The 23,583-nt window shown below is 44.8% G+C and overlaps 1 protein-coding gene across 2 annotated transcripts in view; it reads right to left on the bottom strand.

Annotated features, from left to right (window-relative positions):
• The window catches only part of slc2a5 (solute carrier family 2 member 5), a 48,145-nt gene extending 28,133 nt beyond the window's left edge, over positions 1-20,012 (bottom strand). Inside the window, exons 1-3 of one of the 2 annotated variants that reach the window (XM_033048019.1) lie at positions 19,780-20,012; positions 8,910-9,114; positions 468-566 (exon numbers count right to left, since the gene is read on the bottom strand). In XM_033048019.1, coding sequence (XP_032903910.1) covers positions 468-566; positions 8,910-9,032 — 222 coding nt within the window. In that variant the 5' untranslated portion in view covers positions 9,033-9,114; positions 19,780-20,012. The remainder of the gene's footprint in view (positions 1-467; positions 567-8,909; positions 9,115-19,779) is intronic. The other variant, XM_033048020.1, reaches the window with a different exon arrangement.
• Positions 20,013-23,583: the final 3,571 nt, after the last annotated feature.

The raw sequence follows: 23,583 nt of genomic DNA, 5'->3' as shown, positions 1-23,583 counted from the left end.
ATAAAGTGCTGGAGCAACTCAGTGGGTCAGACAGCATCTCTGGAGAAAAGGAATAGGTGACGTTTCAGGTCTGAACTAAAGAACTGTAGAAGGCTCTCAACCCGAAACGTCACCTATTCCTTTTCTCGAGAGATCTGACCTGAGATACTCAAGCACTGTGTGTCTATCTTCGGTGCAAACCAGCATCTGCAGTCCCTTCCTGCCCATTTATTTTCACTGTTGGTGGGTTTCGAACCTGCAACTCCTGCCCCCCAACGCACTGTGGGAGCGCTGTCTCCCGGAGAACCACTGGCGGTTCAAGAATCACCGATCACCACCGCCGTCTGAAGAGCGCTTAGGGGCGGGCAATAAACACTTGCCCTTCCTCCTGATGCTCGCTGCTGTAACTTAATAAAACACACAGCCCTCGTGCAAACGCCAGGGAGGAATAATGAAAAATACAAGAGCTTTTTTTTCACATCACTTACCAAACTCGGAGAATTGATAACGGCAACGTTGTACCCATACTGGAATGAAGACCCAAACACGGACACTAGAGTCGCCAACCCCAGCACAAGCGTCAAACGCTGCAGAAAAGTAAAGTCAGCTTGTCATTAAACCCTATATTTTGAGAGCACAGCAATAAACAATAAAGCAAATATTGGAACGATAAAAGCGGCTTTTTTTTGCAAGGCTGTGTAATTTATTTTAATTCTTTAAATTTTTATCAGGTTTATGATCTGCAGTACTGCTAGCTTCCGTGTGCAAGTGGAATTTTACGAGAAAATTATGATTTATTTCACTGGTGAAGAGTGGATTTTTGATCGTTTTTGTCAGTGAGCTGAAGACTGCCATGTTTTAAATATGCAAATGTATTCATACTGACATCACTGGCATTACCAGCCTTTATTGCTCGTACCTTGAACATAGAACAGGCCCTTCGGCCCATAAAGTCCATGCTTCTTCTTCTTCTTATCGAGTCTACACAGAAGATTAGAAACTGTCCAGCCAGAGCTGAACACATTTCTCGGCATCTGCATACAATGGTGTCTGTCTTGTCGCTTCTTGTGCTTCTTGTGCGCGGTGGTGGAAAGATTGGTGGAAACAGGGCTGCTCTTTCCTTGACCCCCAAGTCCATGCTGAACATGATGAGGGTTCAACTAATCTCATCTGCCTAAATTTGATCCGTATCTCACCAGGAACCTCCCTTCCATTGACTCCCATTTACGCCTCACGTTGCCTCAGCAAGTCCAGCCCATCTTCTTCCTGCCCACCTTGATGTCTATCTACGCTAATCGCGTTTGTCCGCATAGTGCACGTTGACGGAGGCGCAGCGGTAGAGTTGCTGCCTTACAACGAATGCAGCGCCGGAGACCCGGGTTCGATCCCGACTACGGATGCTGTCTGTACGGAGTTTGTACGTTCTCAATGTGACCTGCGTGGGTTTTCTCCGAGATCTTCGGTTTCCTCCCACCCTCCAAAGATGTACAGGTTTGTAGGTTAATTGGTTTGGTAAATGTAAAAATTGCCTCCAGTGTGTGTAGGATAGTGTTAATATGCGGGGATCGCTGGTCGGCGCGGACCCGGTGGGCCGAAGGGCCTGTTTCCGTGCTGCACTTTTCCTATACAAGTTCCTGTCCAAACACTTTTTAAATGCTTGCAATTGTGTCTGTGACAGTTAATAGTCAGATTAAACGAGAACTTACCAGTTCGAAGTTTGATCATTATTTTATGAGGAGTACGTTGAGGGAATACGTGAAGAACCCCGCCAGGACGCATGCGTGTCATTCTTCAAAGCAGCGGTGTGAAATCACAGATAACTGTAATGACTTAGACATAGTAAGATTAGAGAAAGAAATACCAGTTGAGTATATGATCATGGGTGGGAGCGGAGGGCACGTATTCCCTCAACGTACTCCTCATAAAATAATGATCAAACTTCGAATCATGTGGTTGATATATGCTACCACGGTGGTATTGTCAATCTGTAGTCTAACATGCTGGTGATATGACCCAGTACAATATGACTTTAGGCCATAGAATGCACCCAACATTTCCAGGTAGTTTATGCCCAGTGTGAGTAATAATGATGCCTCCTGAGCAGTCCATCTACCTCCACAGCTGGAGATGGAATTGGTGGCACCCCAACCAAGTGCACTGGCATCAGTTTGTAGCACCATTGAAGGGTTGCTGATAATGATTGGATTGAAACAAAGCCAAATGTTATCTATCCACCATTTTAGTTCCATTATAGCTTTGATTGGTAGCTTCATTGGTCTGTCAAAATGACCAGCATTGATTTTGAGTGCTTGTATTTTTGCTCTCTGTAAATTTTGGTAATGTAAAGGTCCAAATTGTGTGGCTGGAAAGGCAGCCACCATTTTGCCAATTACTTTTGCTACCAATCTGATGGATGGTTTACTGATGTCAATGAGGTTATTGCAAGCCTCTATTAAGTCTATAGCCTTTCCCTTTGGCAAAGTCACCGACATGTGAACTGAGTTAATGGTGAACCCCAAATAGTCCATTGTAATGGAAGGCGTTAATTTAGATTTAACTGGATGGATAATAAACCCCAGTTTTTCAAATAACTGTTTTGTGGCTGTTACAGTTTTGTTTGGCCAATTCCAAAGTTTTGCCCACAATAAGTATGTCATCTAGATATGCCATGACCATGTGTTTTCGTTTCCGTAGAAACGCTAGGGCTGGTTTCAAAATGTTTGTGAACAGTCTGGGGGCTGATGTTAACCCATTTGGCAGCGCTCTATACTGCCAGTGCCAGAGCTGTCCCACCCAGTTGAATTTTAAGAAACATCTGTGGTCACCTCGTATAGGCACTGAATAGTAAGCATCTTTTAAATCGATGCTAGCCATGAAGTAACCTTTGGAAATCAATTGTTTAGCAGTAACAAAGGTTTCCATTTAAAAATGAATATATTGTACAAATGTATTCAATTTGGTCAGATCTATGATGATGCGACAACCACCATCTTTTTTGTTTTTGGTAAATATATTGGACACGAATTCTAGCGGTTCGTGTTGGGATTTTTCAATTACACCTTTTGCGTAAAGCCGCTCCAGTTCAGCATGCGCTTCTGATTTCTCTTTACCAGAAAGTACGAACATTCGGTTCGGTATATGTTGAACTGGAGGGCTGTACTTGTGTATAAATTCTATTGTATATCCCTGGATACTGCTTAAAATATAAGTATCGGTAGTTAACATGCTCCATGCATCCAGAAAGGAGTGTAATCTCCCCCCAACCTCCATGCTCCCTGTATTTTGTAGGGAACCTGACCCACCTACCTCCATAGTTACCAGTGGCAGGTTTACTTCTTTTTGTAAATCCTTCGTTGATGTTGAGGCACCGGTGTCTGGGTTTGTGGTTTGGTTGATGTTGGAGGTTCGCGTATCTTCCACGAAGGCCGGCCTGGGCCATGGCCTAAAAAAGACTCATGTTTGGTGTACCGGACCTTCGAGCTTTCACCAGTCGGTCTTGTTCTACTGGTGGATGCATAGGGATGCTGTCTGTGGCTGTAGTGGGTTTTTGATGAAGTCCCTTTTATGAGTCCCAGGGTTTTTGCTTCCTCATCAAGCTCCTTGACTTGCTTCGATAGGTTACCTCCAAATAGTAGTATTGGTGGTTTTATGTTCCCAGGTTTGCACAGACCCGAGAATTTCGGATTTAAAGTGGGTCGGATGGCATTCTTCCTGATGCTGTTTATTTCGTATTGAGTGTAGCAAAGCAATGCCAGTGCATCCTGTTGGTCCTGGGACATGTCCTTCTCATCCACTGTGCGGGCGAATGCTGTTATCCCTGCTGTTAAGAGTTTTAATACCTTTTGGAGTTTGACATCCATGCCTCTAACTCCTATTCCAATATGTTTCCATATACAAGTATTGACTACTGGAACATTCAGGGATAAACAGTTGCCTGGTGCCAGGTGTCTTGACGTGGTGTCCAATACAGCCTGTTCTTGTAGCTGGTTAAAAGACATATAGTCTATACTGGCAGCTAGCTTTTGCTCCAGGTTTTGGCCAGTCTGGTCTGGCTGTATGAAGTTGGACACCATGTCCAGCAGATTTTCTCGTTCCTGCATCCCCTGCACACTTGATTTTTCTTCTGCGAACCCCTCTTCAGGATCAGCCCAGTACTGACCCCCAGTGCTCCCTTCTGATGAGGGAGAAGCACTGTGCAGCCCTACAAGAGGTGCTGCTGTGGGTTTTCCATAGAGCCCACAGTGACTCGACTCCATCTCCCGGAGCCTGTCACGTTGGAGCAAATGCTCCACACACCGCTCCATCCGGCTCCAGCGCTCACGGTCGCTGGCCGCCCGCGGTTGCTCTAAGTCGGACGCCTCTGAGTCCACGACTTTGTTCGTTTTTTGTCTTGCCTTACCGCCCGGCCGCGGAGTGGATCTGGCCGGTGCGGAGGCGACATCGGGCACAGCTGATCCCATTATCGGTGATTCAAGTGCCGTTGGCCGCTGCTGGCTGCCCGCTACTCCGCGGTCCTCCCCCACCAGCTTTGTCGCAGCCCTCGTTGCTTTCTTAGACTTGTCCATGCTTCCCACCTGTAAGTTGGTATAGGAAACACACAAAAAGACCGCAGAGTAACTCTTACCTGCTGGTTCCGGCTTTTTAAAACTGCCGCTGCGGGGGAACGTCGTTCCACCCCGCCTGACGTTTCGCAATGCGTGTAACGATATGACACGCATGCGTCCTGGCGGGGTTCTTCACATAGTCACTCACGTGACTCCGAAGTAAAATTCAAGATATTCACCCCCTTCTGTCTCCTTTAAATTTCTCCCCTCGTACCTTAAACCTGTGTCCTCTTGTTCCTCTTGGTATAAAAGTAAATTGTCACTAGTGTGTGTGTAGGATAGTGTGAATGTGCGAGGATCGCTGGTCGGTGCGGACTCGGTGGGCCGAAGGGCCTGTTTCCACGTTGTAACTCTAAACTAAACTAAACTAAAATGCCTTCTTCACTACCCTATGCCGTTACTTTCAGGGTGCTGTCGACTTAAATCCCAAGGTCTCTCTGAACATCAACACTTCTATGATCCTTGCCAGTTACTCTACACATCCTACCAGAATTTGACTTCCCAAAGTGCTATACCTCACACTTGTCTGGATCAAATCACATTTGCCACACGCCGCCCCACATCTATCTGACCGACATTCCACAGTGTCGTCAGGCAACCTTGTTTGATAGCTATTCCACCAATTTCCACGACATCTGGCTGTCGGAAGAGAGAGTGGACGCTGGCGCGCTTTAGCTGCCGCTGCTCTCTCTTCACATTGTGTTTTTTAATTTTTTTTAATTTTGTGTCTTTGGAGCGATTTCTATCTTTAATTTGTGTATTGATGATGTCCTTATTATTTATTTTTCTCCCACTATATGTTTTTTTTTCTCTTCTGTTTAATCTTTGTAAGGTGACCTTGAGATTTGAAAGGCGCCCGAAAATAAAATTTATTATTATTATTATTTGCATGCTTACTAATTAAGCCACTTAAATTCTCATTTATACACGCTACAAACATCAAAGGTCCCAGCAACAATCACCATTTGTTACCAACTTCCAGTTGGAAAATCCCACATCCATCTTCACCCTGTCTCCAAATTTGCACCCAGTTTCCCCAACATATGTTGTACCTTAATCTTCTGGATTAGTTTAGAACTCATTTACTCAAGCTTGAGTATTTTGATTCTTTACCTCATGGACCTGTTTACCAAAATCCATTTAATGAGAATCTTTTGTAATCATAAGCCAATGTGAGTATGACACTCAAGTCTACAACATGCACAGAAGCTCCATGTCACTTGGTTGCTTTTCTAGTATGGTCAATAATCTGAAGAAGTGTCCCCACCCAAAAGGTCACCTATCCATCCCTCCACAAACGCTGCCTGACCTGCTGAGTTCCTCCAGCACTTTGTGTTTTACTCAAGATTTCTGCATCTGATGTTTCTTGTGTTTCCATTAGTCAACAATTTATTTAGTTTTCTCTTTTCTTTGATTAAAACTGTTTAACCCATTTGACTGACATCCACTATAAACCCACTGACTCCCATGGCTATCTGGATTACACTTCTTCCCACCCTGCTTCCTGTAAGGACACCATCCCCTACTCCCAATTCCTCCGTCTACACCGCATCTGCACCCAGGATGAGGTGTTCCACACCAGGGCATCTGAGATGTCCTCATTCTTCAGGAAAAGGGGGTTCCCCTCTTCTACCATAGACGAGGCTCTCACCAGGGTCTCTTCTATACCCCGTGACTCTGCTCTCACTCCCCATCTCCCCCACTCGTAACAAGGGCAGAGTCCTCACCTTCCACCCTACCAGCCGTCACATACAACAAATAATCCTCCGACATTTTCACCACCTCTACATTGGTGAGACCAAGCGTAGGCTTGGCGATCGCTTCGCCGAACACCTCCGCTCGGTTCCCGATAACCAACCTGATCTCCCGGTGGCTCAGCACTTCAACTCCCCTTCCATTCCAAAGAAGAAGTCTGAAGGAGGTTTTCAACCTGAAACGTTGCCTATTTCCTTCTCTCCATAGACGCTGCCTCACCAGCTGAGTTTCTCCAGCATTTTTGTCTGACCCATTTGGCTGCTGGTTTTCTTGTTCACAAACATTGAAAGCTAACTATTAGTTGAATAAAGAATGTGCCTTGTATCTATTACAAATCTGAATTGTATTTGGATTCAGATCCATGGTCACCCTCTACCACTCCAGCACCTTGCCCACCTGTCCGATCTTCAGATGCAAATCTAGCTTGCGTGTTTTGCCCATCATAGCAAAAGCAGATAATTTTCCTTCTTCAATCTGCACAATCGCACACCAGCGGAGACAGTCACATTTACAAGGAAGCACACATAAATACATACATGTACACACAAACACTTAGGGTGGCACAGTGGTAGAGCTGCTGCCCACAGCGTCAGAGACTTGATTTTGATGTACACCGACACAAACACAGACAAACTCTCATAGACATGCACAGATATAGACACACAACACACACACAAACACATACACACACATGCATGCATATATGCATGCACAAACACATGCGCACACATAAACACACATGCATACAGATACGCACTGAAACACAGAGTTATGTGTGTGTCTGTCATATGTATACGGACACACACATGCACACAAACACATATTCCCACACACATATAGGCACACATACTCATTAGGACTCACACACATGCAATAACACTGTTAGTGGGACATCAATCAATCAATCACTTCAAGCATATTTGGACAGGTACATGGATGGGAATAGTTTGCATGAAAATGGGCCTTGTGGGCAAATGGGTCTCACTTAGATGGGGCAACTTGGTTGTCATGGACGTTGAGCCGAAGGGTCTGCTTCCATTCTGAATGGCATTATGAGTCTATGATAGACACAAAAGCTGGAGTAACTCAGTGGGTCAGAGAGCATCTCTGGAGAAAAAGAATAGGTGATATTTCGGGTCGAGACCCTTCTTCAGACTTCAGAGTCTATGAGGTGCCTATCTGTTTCATTGAGGGTTGTGCAGTTGATAAGGTTTCCATGGATCATTGACAAGATCCAAAAGGTAAATATCATCAGATCCAAGGCAAGTTGGGAACTTGCATGCAAACCAGGCTTAGCTCTTATCCCTTATTCCCTTCGCCCTGAATCAAGGGATATGGGGAAAATGCCGGAACGGTTTACTGATTTTGGATGATCAGCCATGATCATATTGAATGGCTCGAAGGGCCGAATGGCCTACTCCTGCACCTATTTTCTATGTTTCTATGTAACAGGAGGGCACAACGAAATGTTGCAAATTGTCGCATTCCACGATGTAGGAATCTGCGCTGAGGGACAGCAGCTCAGTGCAGCCACCACTGTGGGGTAATGCCCGCCTGTTCATGCCCTCTAAATGTTGGAACCGTGCAAAGTCCACCTCGTGGACTTGTTCACAGGGATGGGTGAAAAATAAAAATTGATATGTCGCACAGTGTAAATCCTGTGAGTACATGGAACGATATGCCTTGTGCTATGAATGTGACGTTCGCTACCTTCTGTTGTATATTTGCAAGTTATTGTTAAAGGAAACAGCACCAAGAATGTGCTTCGTTAGATTTGAGATGCTTTGGGAGCTCCTGTGCTGCGTTTGATGATAGAATGACATTGGGATGTCACCACAATGTCGTTCCATGCATCGACACATGCACAGTATTGATCCAGGAAATTCCAGTGTAACTGGCCCAGTGCAATACCCCTTTACATTTAACCATGAGCTCTTCAGAGGCCCTTTGCGGCCTGCAGCCTACACCAACCTGAAGCCGCGGTCTCCGGTGGGAAGGCACTGATTCAGGACTTACCTGGACTTGTACCTTGTCTACTCATCTGGACGCCCGCAGTGGCGGCTGCGGAGGGTTGAGGTCCCGTCCACGGGGGGAAATGGAGGCGGACTGGCCAAATTTTGTGCCTTCCACCACAGTGATGAATGTTGTGGTGGATGTTTATGTTAAATTTTTATTGTGTTTTTGTGTGTTCTTTTTCATTGTACCGCTGCTGACAAATTCATTTCACTTGCACTTTATATGCTAGTGACGAATAAAACTGATTGTGATTGTTGTGTATCGCAATGGAATCATGTACAACATTCTTCATTTTGCACTTGCTCAGAGAAAGTTAAATCCCCAACACATTCCTGCTCTGATCAAGGGACATTGACCTGAACGATCACCTCCTTCAGACGCTGCCCAACTTGCTAAGTGTTTCCAGCATATCTGTTTTTACTTTTAGATTTGTTTTTTCACAATACAGGGGGGTACAATACTAATCCCAGGCAAGGCATAGCGAAACCATTAGACCGTCCCTGAAGAACAATGAAGACAGGAGGTAGAAAATGACCAATAGACGATAGAACTCACCCCCTTCCTTGCTCCAGATGCATCAAACGCTTCTGTACTTTGCTGATCCTCCACAACTTCCTGATTTCTGTCAGCATCCTGCTTCTCCGCAGGGCCCTGATTCTCCATAGCTTCCCGATTCATCACAGCTTCCTGAAGTGAAGTGTCTTGAGAGTTGATACCTTGCACTTTGAACACACTGTTATCTGGAAGACTGCATGATTACCTGTTGATATGTAAAATTGGTTCAAGTCCAGGAATTAAAAGAACATCACAATGGTTACACTTTAACAACAGCTCTGTAAAAATTCCTTTCACTGACATAGTTACATGAAACGGGAAAGAATCATCGAGTCATTCAGTACGGAAACTGATCCATCAGCTGATTTCAACCGTCGACCAAGATGACCTAAGCTAGTTTCATTTGCCCATGTTTGGCCCGTATCCATTTAAACCTTTTCTATCCATACACCTGTCCCAGTGTATTTTAGATGCTAATATCTCTGACAGGACCCCAACAATTTCATCCCTTGCTTCCATATCAGCCTAGAATACAATTGACCAAGCCCCGAGGATATACACATCTTCAAGTCCATCAAGACTGCCAGTTTGGAGTGTTGTGTGCAGTTATGGTTGCCCCATTGCTGGAAGCAGGTGGAAGTATTGGATAAAGTGCAGAAGAGGTTTTCCAGAATGTTGCCTGGATTCGAGGGTGTTAACAATAAGAAGAGGTTGGACAAACTTAGATCGTTTTTTCTGGAGTATCGGAGACTAAGGGGAGTCCTGACAGAAGTATATAATAGTGTCAGAAGCGGTGAAAGGGTAGACAGTCAGAGCCTTTCTCACCAGGGTAGAAGGGCCAAATAATTGAGGGCATGGCTTTAAAGTGAGAGGAGCAAGGTTTAAAGGGACTGTATGGGTCAAGGATTTTTTATACACATGGTGTATGCCTGGTGGGTGCCTGAACATGCTGCTGGGGGTGGTGGTGGAGGCAGATATGGTTGTGGCATTTATAAGGCTTTTGGACAGTCCCATGGATATGCAGAGAATGGACGGACATGGATCACATTCAGGCAGAGTAGATTAATTTAACTTGACATCATGTTCGGCCAGGACATTGTGGCTGAGAACTATTTCTCTGCTGCACTTTTCTATGTTCACCTCCTCTTTCATAATATTGACATGTTTCAGAACATCACTGTTCTCTTCCCGGGCTTCCATGATCTTTTCCATAGTAAATACTTTGATCCATAGATGAGAAGTATTCATGTAAGTCCATGCCCATCTCCCGTGTTTAGTTTAGTTTCGAGATACAGTGCGGAAACAGGCTCTTCGGCCCACCGAGTCCACGCCGACCAGCAATCACCTCGCACAATATCCTACACACACCAGGGACAATTTACACATACACCAAGCAAATTAACCTACAAACCTATACGTCTTTGGAGCGGGGGAGGAAACCGAAGATCTCGGAGAAAATCCACGGGGAGAACGTACAAACTCCGTACAGATGGCACCCATAGATTTGACCAAGTATTAATGACGCCGCGTTCCTTTGAATAAAATTCACGGTAGAATTTCTTAAAACTTACTGTCATTAAGAGTGAATGAGAATCGTCCAGAAGTGCTTCCTCCCAGATAAATGTTTCTGGATCGTATGTGCTGAGTGTTTTTGTTCTCAAGCAGGCTGCCCGAGATCGGCACCGCAAATCTGACGTTTCGAAGAAGTGGTTGAACAAGACTGCAGAAGGCAGCTGTCTGATTGAAGGTGTGGTGGAGTACGAAGCCAGGGCTGGCCGGGAGTACAAGTGGCTTTAAATCTGATGATTCGGAAGAAGAGATTGCGCCTCTGCCTTTGTTGTGTTCACTGAATCATTCTCGTGTTTGTAGAAGGGGCAGTTATATTGAGTTTGGAGAAGTACCTTGCTACTGGAGGAGGTATTTAGCAGTATCAAGCTTTTAAAATTGTGAATGAAAGCAGTAAAGGGTGAACATTGAATTCTCCCAATTTTGCTAGCCCTTGCTGTCTCCTCCCCTTCCTTAAACCTCAAGCTGTCTCCTCCCATCCTCCCGCCCTTGGGCTCCTCCGCCTCCCTTTTTCCTTCCTTCTCCCCCCCACCCCCCATCAGTCTGAAGAAGGGTTTCGGCCCGAAACGTCACCTATTTCCTTCGCTCCATAGATGCTGCTGCACCCGCTGAGTTTCTCCAGCATTTTTGTGTAACCTTCGATCTTCCTGCATCTGCAGTTCCTTCTTGAACACAAAGGGTGTCCTTGGCCTTGACTGTGTGAAGTTTAGCAAGTGTGCATTTGTAACGTACCAATCTGTTTACATTCTGCAAGCTGCTGTTTCATGGTCCACTTATAATGCAGAGACCGAGCTTACTATGACTGTATGCACGTAAATATATTTATTTATTGCTCATATTCTATGCCGCTCTTCTAGGGAGATGCTAACTGTATTTTGTTGTCTCTGTACTGTACACTGCACAATGACAATAAAGTTTGAATCTGAATCGGAATTGGAATCTGAATCTGAAGTGATTCTGTGATAATGGGTGCTATAGAAAGTGGCCCGATTCCATGGCAGAATTGTTTCCACAGCAGCCTGAAGCACTTCAGCCTCTTAGCCCTGTGACCAGCTGTTTCAAGTTTTGTTCTGCTGTTGGACTGAAACCAGCTCTTTAACTTTTCGTTTCACGGTGCCTGCTGCTTTGGTGGCAGGCACGCCATCGCGTTTACATTGCCAGTTAACCACTGATTTATTTTCAAGTGGTTCAGCGCAAAGTCTGCCTTTTAAAAACTGGTATCGTTGCCAAAAGTGGCTTGCTGCGTTAAAATGGGCATTTGTGAAAATAAACCCCAGTGTCCTCTGACCTTATTGTATCGTATTAGCATTTCAATGCTGCGTGTGCTTCAGCTTGGGCCATCCATTAGTTAGATTGCAGCGGAACATAGTATTAAATCACAAGCATCTGCAATGCTGCAGGTCTTGAGCAAAAAAAATAAACTGCTGGAGGAATATTGAGCCACACCATTTAGTGAAACCACCTAGCAAAGGGATGCTCTTTCGAGGCGAATAGTCACTTCCTGACTAACTGACTCTTTTTAACTTGCCGCAGGAGTGCAATGGTTATCCTTTTCTATTGCACGTGCATGTCGAGTCAAGAATAATAATAATGGATGGGATTTATATAGCGCCTTTCTAATACTCAAGGCGCTTTACATCGCATTATTCATTCACTCCTCAGTCACACTCGGTGGTGGTAAACTACTTTGTAGCCACAGCTGCCCTGGGGCAGACTGACGGAAGCGTGGCTGCCATTCTGCGCCTACGGCCCCTCCGACCACCACCAATCACTCACACACATTCACACACAGGCAAAGGTGGGTGAAGTGTCTTGCCCAAGGACACAACGACAGTATGCACTCCAAGCGGGATTCGAACCGGCTACCTTCCGGTCGCCAGCCGAACACTTAGCCCATTGTGCCATCTGTCGTCCTGTATAATTGTCATGTGTTCCCACAACAGAACAATTAAATTCTTATTTGCAGCTGCATAACAGGCATGTAAACACAATACTCATAGATAGTATGAGGACATATGAGAAACTACTACATTCGATAACTTAATAACCCTAATACTAGTGCAAAAAAGCCCAGGGTGCCCCATCGAATCTTATCAATCGTTTGCTAATCGCGAGACTGCGTCCAACTGCTGTCTGGTGCATTGATTGTATTGCTAGATATGAACTGTTTTGGCAAAACATTTAAAATGAATGTACCTGAATGTTATATTGTTTAGTTTGGAGATACAGTGCAGATAGTCCACTGAGTTTGCACCGACCAGCGATCCCCGCACATTAACGCTATCCGACACACCCGGAGGACAATTTACAATTTTACCAGAGCCAATCGGCCGCCTACAAACCTGGATGTCTTTGAAGTGCGGGGAGGAGACCGGAGATCCAGGAGAAAACCCACATCGGTCACGGGGAGAACGTACAAAAACTCCGTGCACTCAGCACCCGTAGTCACAATTGAACCCGAGTCTCTGGCCCTATAAGGCAGCAACTCTACCGCTGCGCCACCATACTGCCCGCACTGTTGAAGTGACTTGCTACTTGTATGTGACAGCCTTGCTGCAAGTTTCAGTGGGTTAATCCATTAGGTACTGTGTGTAAGAAGGAACTGCAGATGCTGGAAAATCAAAGGTAGACAAAAGTGCTGGAGAAACTCAGCGGGTGAGGCAGCATCTATGGAGCGAAGGAAATGGGCAACGTTTCGGGCCGAAACCCTTCTTCAGACTGATGTAAGGTGGGGCTGAGGGAGAGCTGAGAAGGGGAGGAGACAGCAAGGGCTACCGGAAATTGGAGAAGTCAATGTTCATGCCGCTAGGGTGCAAACTGCCCAAGTGGAATATGAGGTGCTGCTCCTCCAATTTCCAGTGATGCTCACTCTGGTCATGGAGGAGGCCCAGGACAGGAAGGTCGGATTCAGAATGGGAGGGGGGAGTTGAAGTGCTGAGCCACAGGGAGATCAGGTTGGTTAATGTGGACCGAGCGGAGGTGTTCGACAAAACGATCGCCAAGCCTACGCTTGGTCTCACAGCTGACATCTAGAGCAGCGGTTGCAATAGATTAGGTTGGAGGAGATGCAGGTGAACCTCTGTCACACCTAGAATGACTGCTTGGGTCCTTGAATGGAGTCGAGGGGGGAGGTAAAGCAACAAGTGTAGCATCTCTTGCGGTTGCAAGGGAAAGTGCCCGGGGAGGGGGTGGTGCGGGAGAATATATTGGAATATATATATTCAAATATATTCAAGTATTCCGCCTGTCTTCCTCTTGCAAAAACGGAATGCATTAATAGCATGTCTCAATCTCGTCGGGTTAGTTCACCTCATCAACTGCAACTCTCCAGAATGCAGCTTGCTTTACTCCAGAATTTAGTGTCTACCCTTAAAATAAATCGGTGGTTCGCTGAAGAAACAACATGATAGACCATGGTAGTTTTGCTATACACTTCATACTGTACAACACATCATAATACACCTTGAGTGAATTAATGGGGTTAGATAATTTTTTTAAAGTTGTTGTCTAGAATTAATTGATACCCACCCTATGTACCCTATATCAGATTTAAATCTGAATTCTGATTTTTTTTTTCCTATTTGTCAATTTTTTGTCAATTTCTTTGTGTCCGATTATTTGGGCGACCAATCAACCACTGTCTCTAGGGGGGTTGCGTCCAATCACCGACCAGCTTTCCATAAAATTCCCATCCAATCAACAAATCGGTCTCCTCCCGTCCAATCAGCCACTGTCTCCAAGGGCATTGTGTCCAATCACATAATGCAGTTTAATGATAATTAGCAGCTACGGTAAAGGTTGGAAGGTTGGTAAAGGTTTTCAAGGGAAATTGGACATCTTGTTCGGAAAAAGAGGGAGATCTACAATAATTATAGGCAGCATGAAGTAAATGAGGTGCTTGAGGAGTATAAGGAATGTAAAAAGAATCTTAGGAAAGAAATTAGAAAAGCTAAAAGAAGACATGAGGTTGCTTTGGCAAGTAAGGTGAAAGTAAATCCAAAGGGTTTCTACAGCTATATTAATAGCAAAAGGATAACGAGGGATAAAATTGGTCCATTAGCGAGACAGAGTGAACAGCTATCTGCAGAGCCAAAAGAGATGGGGGAGATATTGAACAATTTATTTTCTTCGGTATTCACCAAGGAGAAGGATATTAAATTATGTGAGGTAAGGGAAACTAGTAGAGTAGCTATGGAAACTATGAGTTTCAAAGTAAAAGAAGTACTGACACTTTTGAAAAATATAAAAGTGGATAAGTCTCCAGGTCCTGGCAGGATATTCCCTAGGACATTGAGGGAAGTTAGTGTAGAAATAGCCGGGGCTATGACAGAAATATTTCAAATGTCATTAGAAACGGGAATAGTCCCCGAGGATTGGCATACTGCGCATGTTGTTCCATTGTTTAAAAAGGGTTCTAAGAGTAAACCTAGCAATTATAGACCTGTTAGTTTGACTTCAGTGGTGGGCAAATTAATGAAAAGATACTTAGAGATAATATATATAAGCATCTGGATAAACAGGGTCTGATTAGGAACAGTCAACATGGATTTGTGCCTGGAAGGTCATGTTTGACTAATCTTCTTGAATTTTTTGAAGAGGTTACTAGGGAAATTGACGAGGGTAAAGCAGTGGATGTTGTCTATATGGACTTTAGTAAGGCCTTTGACAAGGTTCCTCATGGAAGGTTGGTTAAGAAGGTTCAACTGTTGGGTATAAATGCAGGAGTAGCAAGATGGATTCAACAGTGGCTAAATGGGAGACGCCAGAGGGTAATGGTGGATGGCTGTTTGTCGGGTTGGAGGCAGGTGACTAGTGGGGTGCCTCAGGGATCTGTGTTGGGTCCTTTGTTGTTTGTCATGTACATCAATGATCTGGATGAAGGGGTGGTAAATTGGATTAGTAAGTATGCAGATGATACCAAGATAGGGGGTGTTGTGGATAATGAAGAGGATTTCCAAAGTCTACAGAGTGATTTAGGCCATTTGGAAGAATGGGCTGAAAGATGGCAGATGGAGTTTAGTGCTGATAAATGTGAGGTGCCACACCTTGGCAGGACAAATCAAAATAGGACGTACATGGTAAATGGTAAGGAATTGAAGAATGCAGTTGAACAAAGGGATCTGGAAATAACCGTGCATAGTTCCTTGAAGGTGGAATCTCATATAGATAGGGTGGTAAAGAAAGCTTTTGGTATGCTAGCTTTTATAAATCAGAGCATTGAGTATAGAAGCTGGGATGTAATGTTAAAATTGTACAAGACAAAGTGAGACCAAATCTGGAGTATGGTGTACAATTTTGGTCGCCCAATTATAGGAAGGATGTCAACAAAATAGAGAGAGTACAGAGGAGATTTACTAGAATGTTGCCTGGGTTTCAACAACTAAGTTACAGAGAAAGGTTGAATAAGTTAGGTCTTTATTCTCTGGAGCGCAGAAGGTTAAGGGGGTACTTGATAGAGGTCTTTAAAATGATGAGAGGGATAGACAGATAGGGAATAGGGAAGATTCAAACAAGAGGACATGACTTCAGAATTAAGGGACAGAAGTTTAGGGGTAACATGAGGGGGAACTTCTTTACTCAGAGAGTGGTAGCGGTGTGGAATGAGCTTCCAGTGGAAGTGGTGGAGGCAGGTTCGTTGGTATCATTTAAAAATAAATTGGATAGGCATATGGATGAGAAGGGAATGGAGGGTTATGGTATGAGTGCAGGCAGGTGGGACTAAGGGAAAATAATTGTTCGGCACGGACTTGTAGGGCCGAGATGGCCTGTTTCCGTGCTGTAATTGTTATATGGTTATATGGTTATATGGAGGTACTGCCAGTCAGATGAAAGCAGGAGAGATTAAGACAGTGTATAATCCACAGCACCTTAGTGTACAATTTCATGATTTATACTAAATAACAGGGCTGACAGACCTTGACTGGGAACCTGGGGCTCACCAAAATGGTTCCCAATTGTGCCCCGGCACCTCCTAAGGCCGGCCCTGCCTTAGCGTACCCCTAGTTACTGAAACCCATTTCCATGGGGGGTGGGGGGGGGAAAGAAAGAAGGAAAAGGGGAGGAGGAGGAGGAGCCCGAGGGCGGGCGGATGGGAGGGTGGGAGGAGACAGCTAGAGGGTTAAGGAAGGGGAGGAGACAGCAAGGGCTAGCCAAATTGGGAGAATTCAATGTTAATGCCATAAGGACGCAAGGTCCCCAGACGGAATATGAGGTGCTATAGGGATATCACTATCCCTCGTTCTCTAATCCTGAGAGCCTTGCCCGTCATGTTTATGTTTAGGTTTATTATTGCCACGTGCACTTGGTTTTGGATGCTATCCAATCTGATCAGGTAAATCCAATCAAGCCAAACTCAAGTACAATGGACAGAGCAAAGAGGAAGATACGGAGTGCAGAATATAGCTCTTAGCATCGTAGCGCAACAGTTCCATAGACAAAGTCCAATGTCCGCAGTGGGGTCGAGGTGAATCAAATAGAACGCCAGCTTGTGGAAGGACCATTCAGAAGCCTTATAAAGGGGGATGAATCTGTTCCTGAGTCTGGTGGTGCGCGCTTTCAAGCTTCTGTACCTTTTGACCATTGGGAGCAGGGTTAAGAAAGAATGACCCCCAGGGTCAGGGTGGGACAGATCTTTGATTATGTTTAAGAAGGAACTGCTGGAAAATCGAAGGTACACAAAAATGCTGGAGAAACTCAGCAACATCTATGGAGCGAAGGAAATAGGCAATGTTTCGGGTCGAAACCCTTCCGGGTTTCGGCCCGAAACGTTGCCTATTTCCTTCGCTCCATAGATGCTGCTGCACCCGCTGAGTTTCTCCAGCATTTTTGTGTACCTTTGATTATGTTTTTCTAAGGCAGCATGAAAGTGTAGATGGTGTGAATGGTGGGGTGTCTGGGTGTTGGGCATGCACCTCTCTATCTCACGTTACAAAGCCTACCCACTTGCCAGACATCCCTTTACATGTAAACAGCCCCTTGTGTTCAACCTTTGCAAGTTCCTGTCTAATGCCATCAAAATTCGTCTTGCCCTAATCGAGGGCCTTAACTTGTCACCCCACTGCTATCATTTTCCAAAACCATTTAAAAAACTAATAGAATTTAATCAAGCAGAGTCGACGACCTTTTTGGGGTGGCACGGCGGCGCAGCGGTAGAGTTGCTGCCTTACAGCGCCAGAGACCAGGGTTCAAACCTGACCACGGGCGCTGTCTGTACGGAGTTTGCACGTTCTCCCCGTGAGTTGCGTGGGTTTTTTTCCGGGGGCTCCGGATTCCTCCACTCACCAAAGGTTTGTAGGATAATTGGCTTCGGTAAAAATTATAAACTGAGAGAGTGAATGGTCTGTAGGACAGTGCCAGTGAATGGGGATCGCTGGTCGGTGTGGACACGGAGGGCCAAAGGGCCTGTTCCCACTCTGTATCTCTAAACTAAACTGAGCTAAAATGATGGTCCCTGGTCTCAAAATCCTCCCTATTAACACTCCAAACACTTATCTTGCCTCATTGTACAAAAGGAGGTTAAGTGTTGTCCTCTCTCTGGTACTGCTTGAAGAAACATTACTGAACACATTTAACACATTTTACTGCACCCAAGCCTTTTGCATTCTCTCAGTCCCAGTCAATACAAGGAAAGTTTAAAAATCACCTCCTATTCCCTTCCTCTGTGGGGCTATCCGTACTCTCCCAACATATTTTCTCCTCTAATAGCCACCGACTATTGGGGGCAGCTATTACGATCCCTTCAAAGTGATCACACTCTTCGTTCTAAGTTTTAGCCATTTTTTTCTCACTGGACATTCCACCCAAGGAATGTTTTTCCCAAATACTGCTGTGTTGTGATGTTCTTCCTCATCAAGAATGCAACCCCTCTCCTCTCTTACCTCCATCATGCCTGCAGCATCTGTACTCCAGTATATTGAGCTGCCAGCCTTTCCCTCAGCTAGGTTTTTGTGATAGCTATGATATCACAATCCCATGTGCCTGTAAAATACCCTGAGCTCATATGCCTGACCTGGCAGGCCTTTTGCCTTAAATTAAATAGTGCATCCATCCAGACCATTTTCTCTCTCCCTGTCCTGCCCAACCGGTTACAAGTGTTAAAGAAAACTTTAACGAGGATTGGATAAGGCAATCAAGGCTATACTTTATTTTTAAGAGCATCAACTACAACGGCCATTGGGATCAGTCAAACGAGACTGTTCATCAAACAAAGGTTCATGTGATCTTTCATATTTTTTAAATTCTTTGTTGTTTGTTTTCACTATTAACCACAACAGATCTCACATGGATACTCCAGCATTCCCAGTTCTCAGAGGGTTCCAACAACAGCTGTTAAGGATGGCACAGTGGAGCAGCGGTAGAGTTGCTGCCTTACAGCGCCAGAGACCCGGGTTGGATCCTGACTACGGGCACCGTCTGTAGGTTCTCCCTGTGCCCGCGTGGGTTTTCTCCGGTGCTCCAATTCCTCCCACACTCCAGAGACGTGCAGGTTTGTAGGTTCATTGACTTCAGTAACGTTGTCCCTAGTGTGTAGGATAGAACTAGTGTACGGGTGATCGCTGGTCAGCGTGGACTCTGAGGGCAATGCTCCCTCTAAGCTGTGCGCCTGTGCGTGCGCACACAAGATTTGAAAAGGGGACAGGGAGGAGGAGAGACAGGGGGAGAGGTGGAGGAGAGAGGGGGGAGGAGAGAGGGGGAGAGAGATGGAGGAGAGAGGGGGGAGGAGAGGGGAGGAGAGAGGGAGAGGAGAGAGGAGGAAGGGGAGGACTTGTTACAGTGTTAAAATAAAGAACCATTTCATTTGAAAAACAAAGCATTCAAGTGTCTGCATGTCATAGACACTACAATGTAACCTAAAATTTAGTAATCAATAATTATACAGTATTATACAGTGTATAATTTAAACTTATTTGTAAAAATCGCATAATCATATTGACATTATTGTATAGTTACGAAGATCCATTTCAAATTCTGTAGCTGGCATTGAGTTTTTATTGAAACAAATTTTGATTCATCATGTCAAATTCAAAGGATGCAAAGGGTGTGAAGCGCAAAAGAACTGCAAGCTGTTTAAAGTTGGATGGCCACGAAATAGTGAAAACAGCATATATGAGGTCATATATTTGCACAACAATTCAGTGCAAACACATTTGTAACAGCATAAAAAATTTCACAATACAAGATTTCTGCGCACACAAACTACTAAACATTAGAGGGAACATTGTCGGTGGGCCGAAGGGCCTGTTTCCACACTGTATCTCTAAAATCTAAGGTAAAGTCTAAAGTCGAACAGCTATAACTCATGTACCTCAGGTAAACACAGACGTGTGTTCAGTGTTTTCTTTCAAAACTAACTCACAAGGCAGCTAAACAAGGTGGGATCTCCCTGTCGGTTTGCTCCTCGGCCTGGCCAAGATGGTCATTCGCTGGTCTAGGCAACGGTTAGTCGATGGTCACACCACAGTCAACTGCCTGCCCCTCTTCCGGGGCTACGTCCGTGCCCGCGTGTCCCTGGAGAGAGAACACGCTGTGTCCACAGGGACTGGGGGATCTTCTGTGAACGCTGGTCACCACGGGAGGTCAAGGGTGTTATTGCTAACGTTGACGATATTTTACTTTGATGACTGTTGGTTTGTAAACTGCCAACATGGCAGTTTTTGACTGTGTTACTATTCTGTATTTTTCTTTGCTTTGAATGAAAGTATTTTGTATTAAAAAAAGGCAGCTAAACAGATGTCCTGTTACCTTTTGACCTCATTCTCCCCATTTTCTTATTCTTCTAGTGTAAAAGATTATTATTTGACTCTAACCAGCTTTAATTTCTATAGATATCTCAACTCTCCTATCTGCCGCTCTTCAATGTTATGTCACGTAGCTAAAACAGAGAGGCTGAGATGGTGTTTCTTCCCACAGGCCATCAGGACTGTAAACTCTGATCTCACCAGGCCGTAAATACCGTTGCTGGTTCTGTTCTGTTCTGTTGTTTTGCACAATCCCACAAGCATTGCCACTTTCATTTCACTGTACATCTTGTATGTGTATGTGACCAATATAGTTGACTTGACTTGATCTTCATTCGTTATCAGACTCTAGAGTTTTTAATTGCATTGCCTGTTCATATCTCTTTCTCATTATAGAGTTATTTTGGAAAATCGCTGTTCCGATCACCTTATCTTTTCAAGGCCCTTCTGCCAAGCCGTGAAGTTACCTTCACCTCTGCCCCGACCAGGTGTCAATGATGTAACCATTTTCACTGCACTCCTTTATTCTCCTGGCTCCAGTATTTCGCTCTGTCTGTCTCTAGCTAGTAACATCCTCCCAAAGCCTATCGGGATACTTGACGTCCAGTCCAAGGCTATATTTGGAAGTGGAAAATATTTCGGAAACACATTTGTACAAGAATACAAGAAAATGCCATTTTCCACTGTATCTCGGCACACGTGACAATAATAAAACAAATTTTATGACCTGCGTGCGTTTTCTCCGAGATCTTCGGTTTCTTCCCACACTCCAAAGACGTACAGGTATGTAGGTTAATTGGCTTGGTAAATGTAAAAGTTGTCCCTAGTGTGCGTAGGATACTGTTAATATGTGGGGATCGCTGGTCGGCGTGGTCCCAGTGGGCCGAAGGGCCTGTTTCCGTGCTGTATCTCTAAACTAACTGGTCAACTGGAACACTGGAAGTTCACCTGATTTCCCACATTCTGCTGGAGGTGTACGCTGTCTCTAAACAAAGCCCACAGAGAAATGTGAAAGTTCTTACCTTACCCCTGCTCTGCCTCTTCATTGAAGCCTGTCGAGACAAGGCCTCACCACTTCCACCTTTAGCTCACAATGGCCACTCCCAAAATGGCTGCTCAGTTGGATCCTGTCTCCTTTTTATAAGCTCCTAGGGGAAGTAAGAGACACTACTTAGAATCTTTGAGAGTTTTTAAATTCTCTGCTGCTCCTACTGGCTACAAAGTCCCTAAAACCAAAGCGTGAGCACTTGTTCCTCAAATGTAGTATCTCAACTCACAACAGCTACTCTCAAAATGGCTGCCCCAAAACAATCTTTGCAATTTGCACATTACACAGCCTTTCACTGTATTTTAGTAGATTAGAACATGTGATAAAAAATAATCCAATATCAATCAGTAAAATAATTGATACCACATGGATTTTATACAAAGGAACGTCGACAGTGCATTTCAACTTCTGGGTTTTTTAAATGCTGCACATCCAGAGAAGGCATGGATTTTTCAGGAAAATGCTGACAAATTCCAATGGAACAACGAGGGGAAGAGCTTGCTGCAGCTGTAGCAATTTTTGTCTTGCTGCCTGACTTCAAAACAAGCACTGAATCATTCCGTTTCTGGAGAGAAGGAATGGGTGACGTTTCGGGTCGAGACCCTTCTTCAGACCGTAAAGTCACCCATTCCTTCTCTCCAGAGATGCTGCCTGTCCCATTGAGTTACTCCAGCATTTTGTGTCTATCTTCGATTGAAGGAACTGCAGATGCTGGTTTCAACTATAACATCCAAGTATACAGGTATTAAACTTGGACGAGTCTGAATGAGACCTGTCACTAGAGGCTCAGGCTATTTTTCTTAAACCACGACTGTAAATCCTGTCAAGTGCACAAATGTATCAAGTTGCAGGAAGGTGTAGGGAGGAACTGCAGATGCTGGCTTAAACCGAAGATAGACACAAAATGCTGGAATAACTCAGCGGGACAGGAGGCATCTCTGGGGAGAAGGAATGGGTGATGTTTCGGGTCAAGACCCTTCTTCAGACTTCAGACTTGTCTGAACAAGCGTCTCGACCTGAAACGTCGCTCATTCCTTCTCTCCAGAGATGCTGTCTGTCCCGCTAAGTAACAGGTAGGGGCAGTTTCACTTTTACCATGGAGAGAGGAGAAGAATATCTTCAAAGTCGGCATAGAGTCATAGTCATAGAGTGATACAATGTGGAAACAGGCCCTTCGACCCAACCTCCCCACACCGGCCAACATGTCCCATTTACACTAGTCCCACCTGCCTGCGTTTGGTCCATAGCCCTTCAAACCTGTCCTATCCATGTACCTGTCTAACTGCTTCTTAAACTTTGGGACAGTCCCAGCCTCAACTACCTCCTCTGGCAGCTTGTTCCATACACCCACCACCCTTTGTGTGAAAAAGTTACCCCTCAGATTCCTATTAAATCTTTTCCCCTTCACCTTAAACCTATGTCCTCCGGTCCTCGATTCCCCTACTCTGGGCAAGAGACTCTGTGCATCTACCCGATCTATTCCTCTCATGATTTTATACACCTCCATAAGGTCACCCCTCATCCTCCTGCGCTCCAGGGAATAGATATCCAGCCTGCTCAACCTCACACCCTGTACTCCTGGCAACATCCTCGTAAATCTTCTCTGTACCCTTTCCAGCTTGACAACGTCTTTCCTATAACATGCTGCCCAGAACTGAACACAATACTCGAAATACTGACCAGATTTTGTGCTTCGTCTTTTTTCATAAACCAATAATCTACAGCTCGTGTCCACATTTCACAAGCAAAGTGTACTTTCACGCTCACCATTAATGGGACTTAAATTTTTCTTTGGAATTCAAATTTTTCTTTTTGTTAGGTGAAGTTAAATTGCTTAGCCACCATGTGGGATTTGAATTAATGCATTGGGTCAATAGTCCAATTCTTTGGCTGTTATTGGTCATAAGGTTATAAGGAATAGGAATAGAATTAGGCCTTTCGGCCCATTGGGGCCTTCTGAATAAGGATTTGTTATCTTGAAAGATAAAGGAAGAGTCAGTCTCATTTGATCATAGTACAGCAATAATTTTACTGCCAAAATGTAGGTTGCCAGAAAATGCTGGTGTGGCATTGCTGGGGTTATCTGTCGACATTAAATTGTCTTTAGTTGATGATTTACCTGGTTGCTGCAATCGCAGTGACAGTCAGAGCTTTCTTTTCTCCCTTTAACCCTGCACACACCAACCAAACATCCACCAAGACCGCCTGACCCTCTGTGAGTTTGAAGAAGGCTCCTGACCCAAAACGCCACCCGCCATCCCTTACACGAACAAAGGGACGGATTGGTGGGGGTTTTCCAGAAGGCCCACGATGGCTAAAATGG

This window comes from Amblyraja radiata, chromosome 31, assembly GCF_010909765.2.
Source record: "Amblyraja radiata isolate CabotCenter1 chromosome 31, sAmbRad1.1.pri, whole genome shotgun sequence".
Lineage (NCBI taxonomy): Eukaryota > Metazoa > Chordata > Chondrichthyes > Rajiformes > Rajidae > Amblyraja > Amblyraja radiata.
This window is presented reverse-complemented; position numbering and strand designations above follow the sequence as displayed.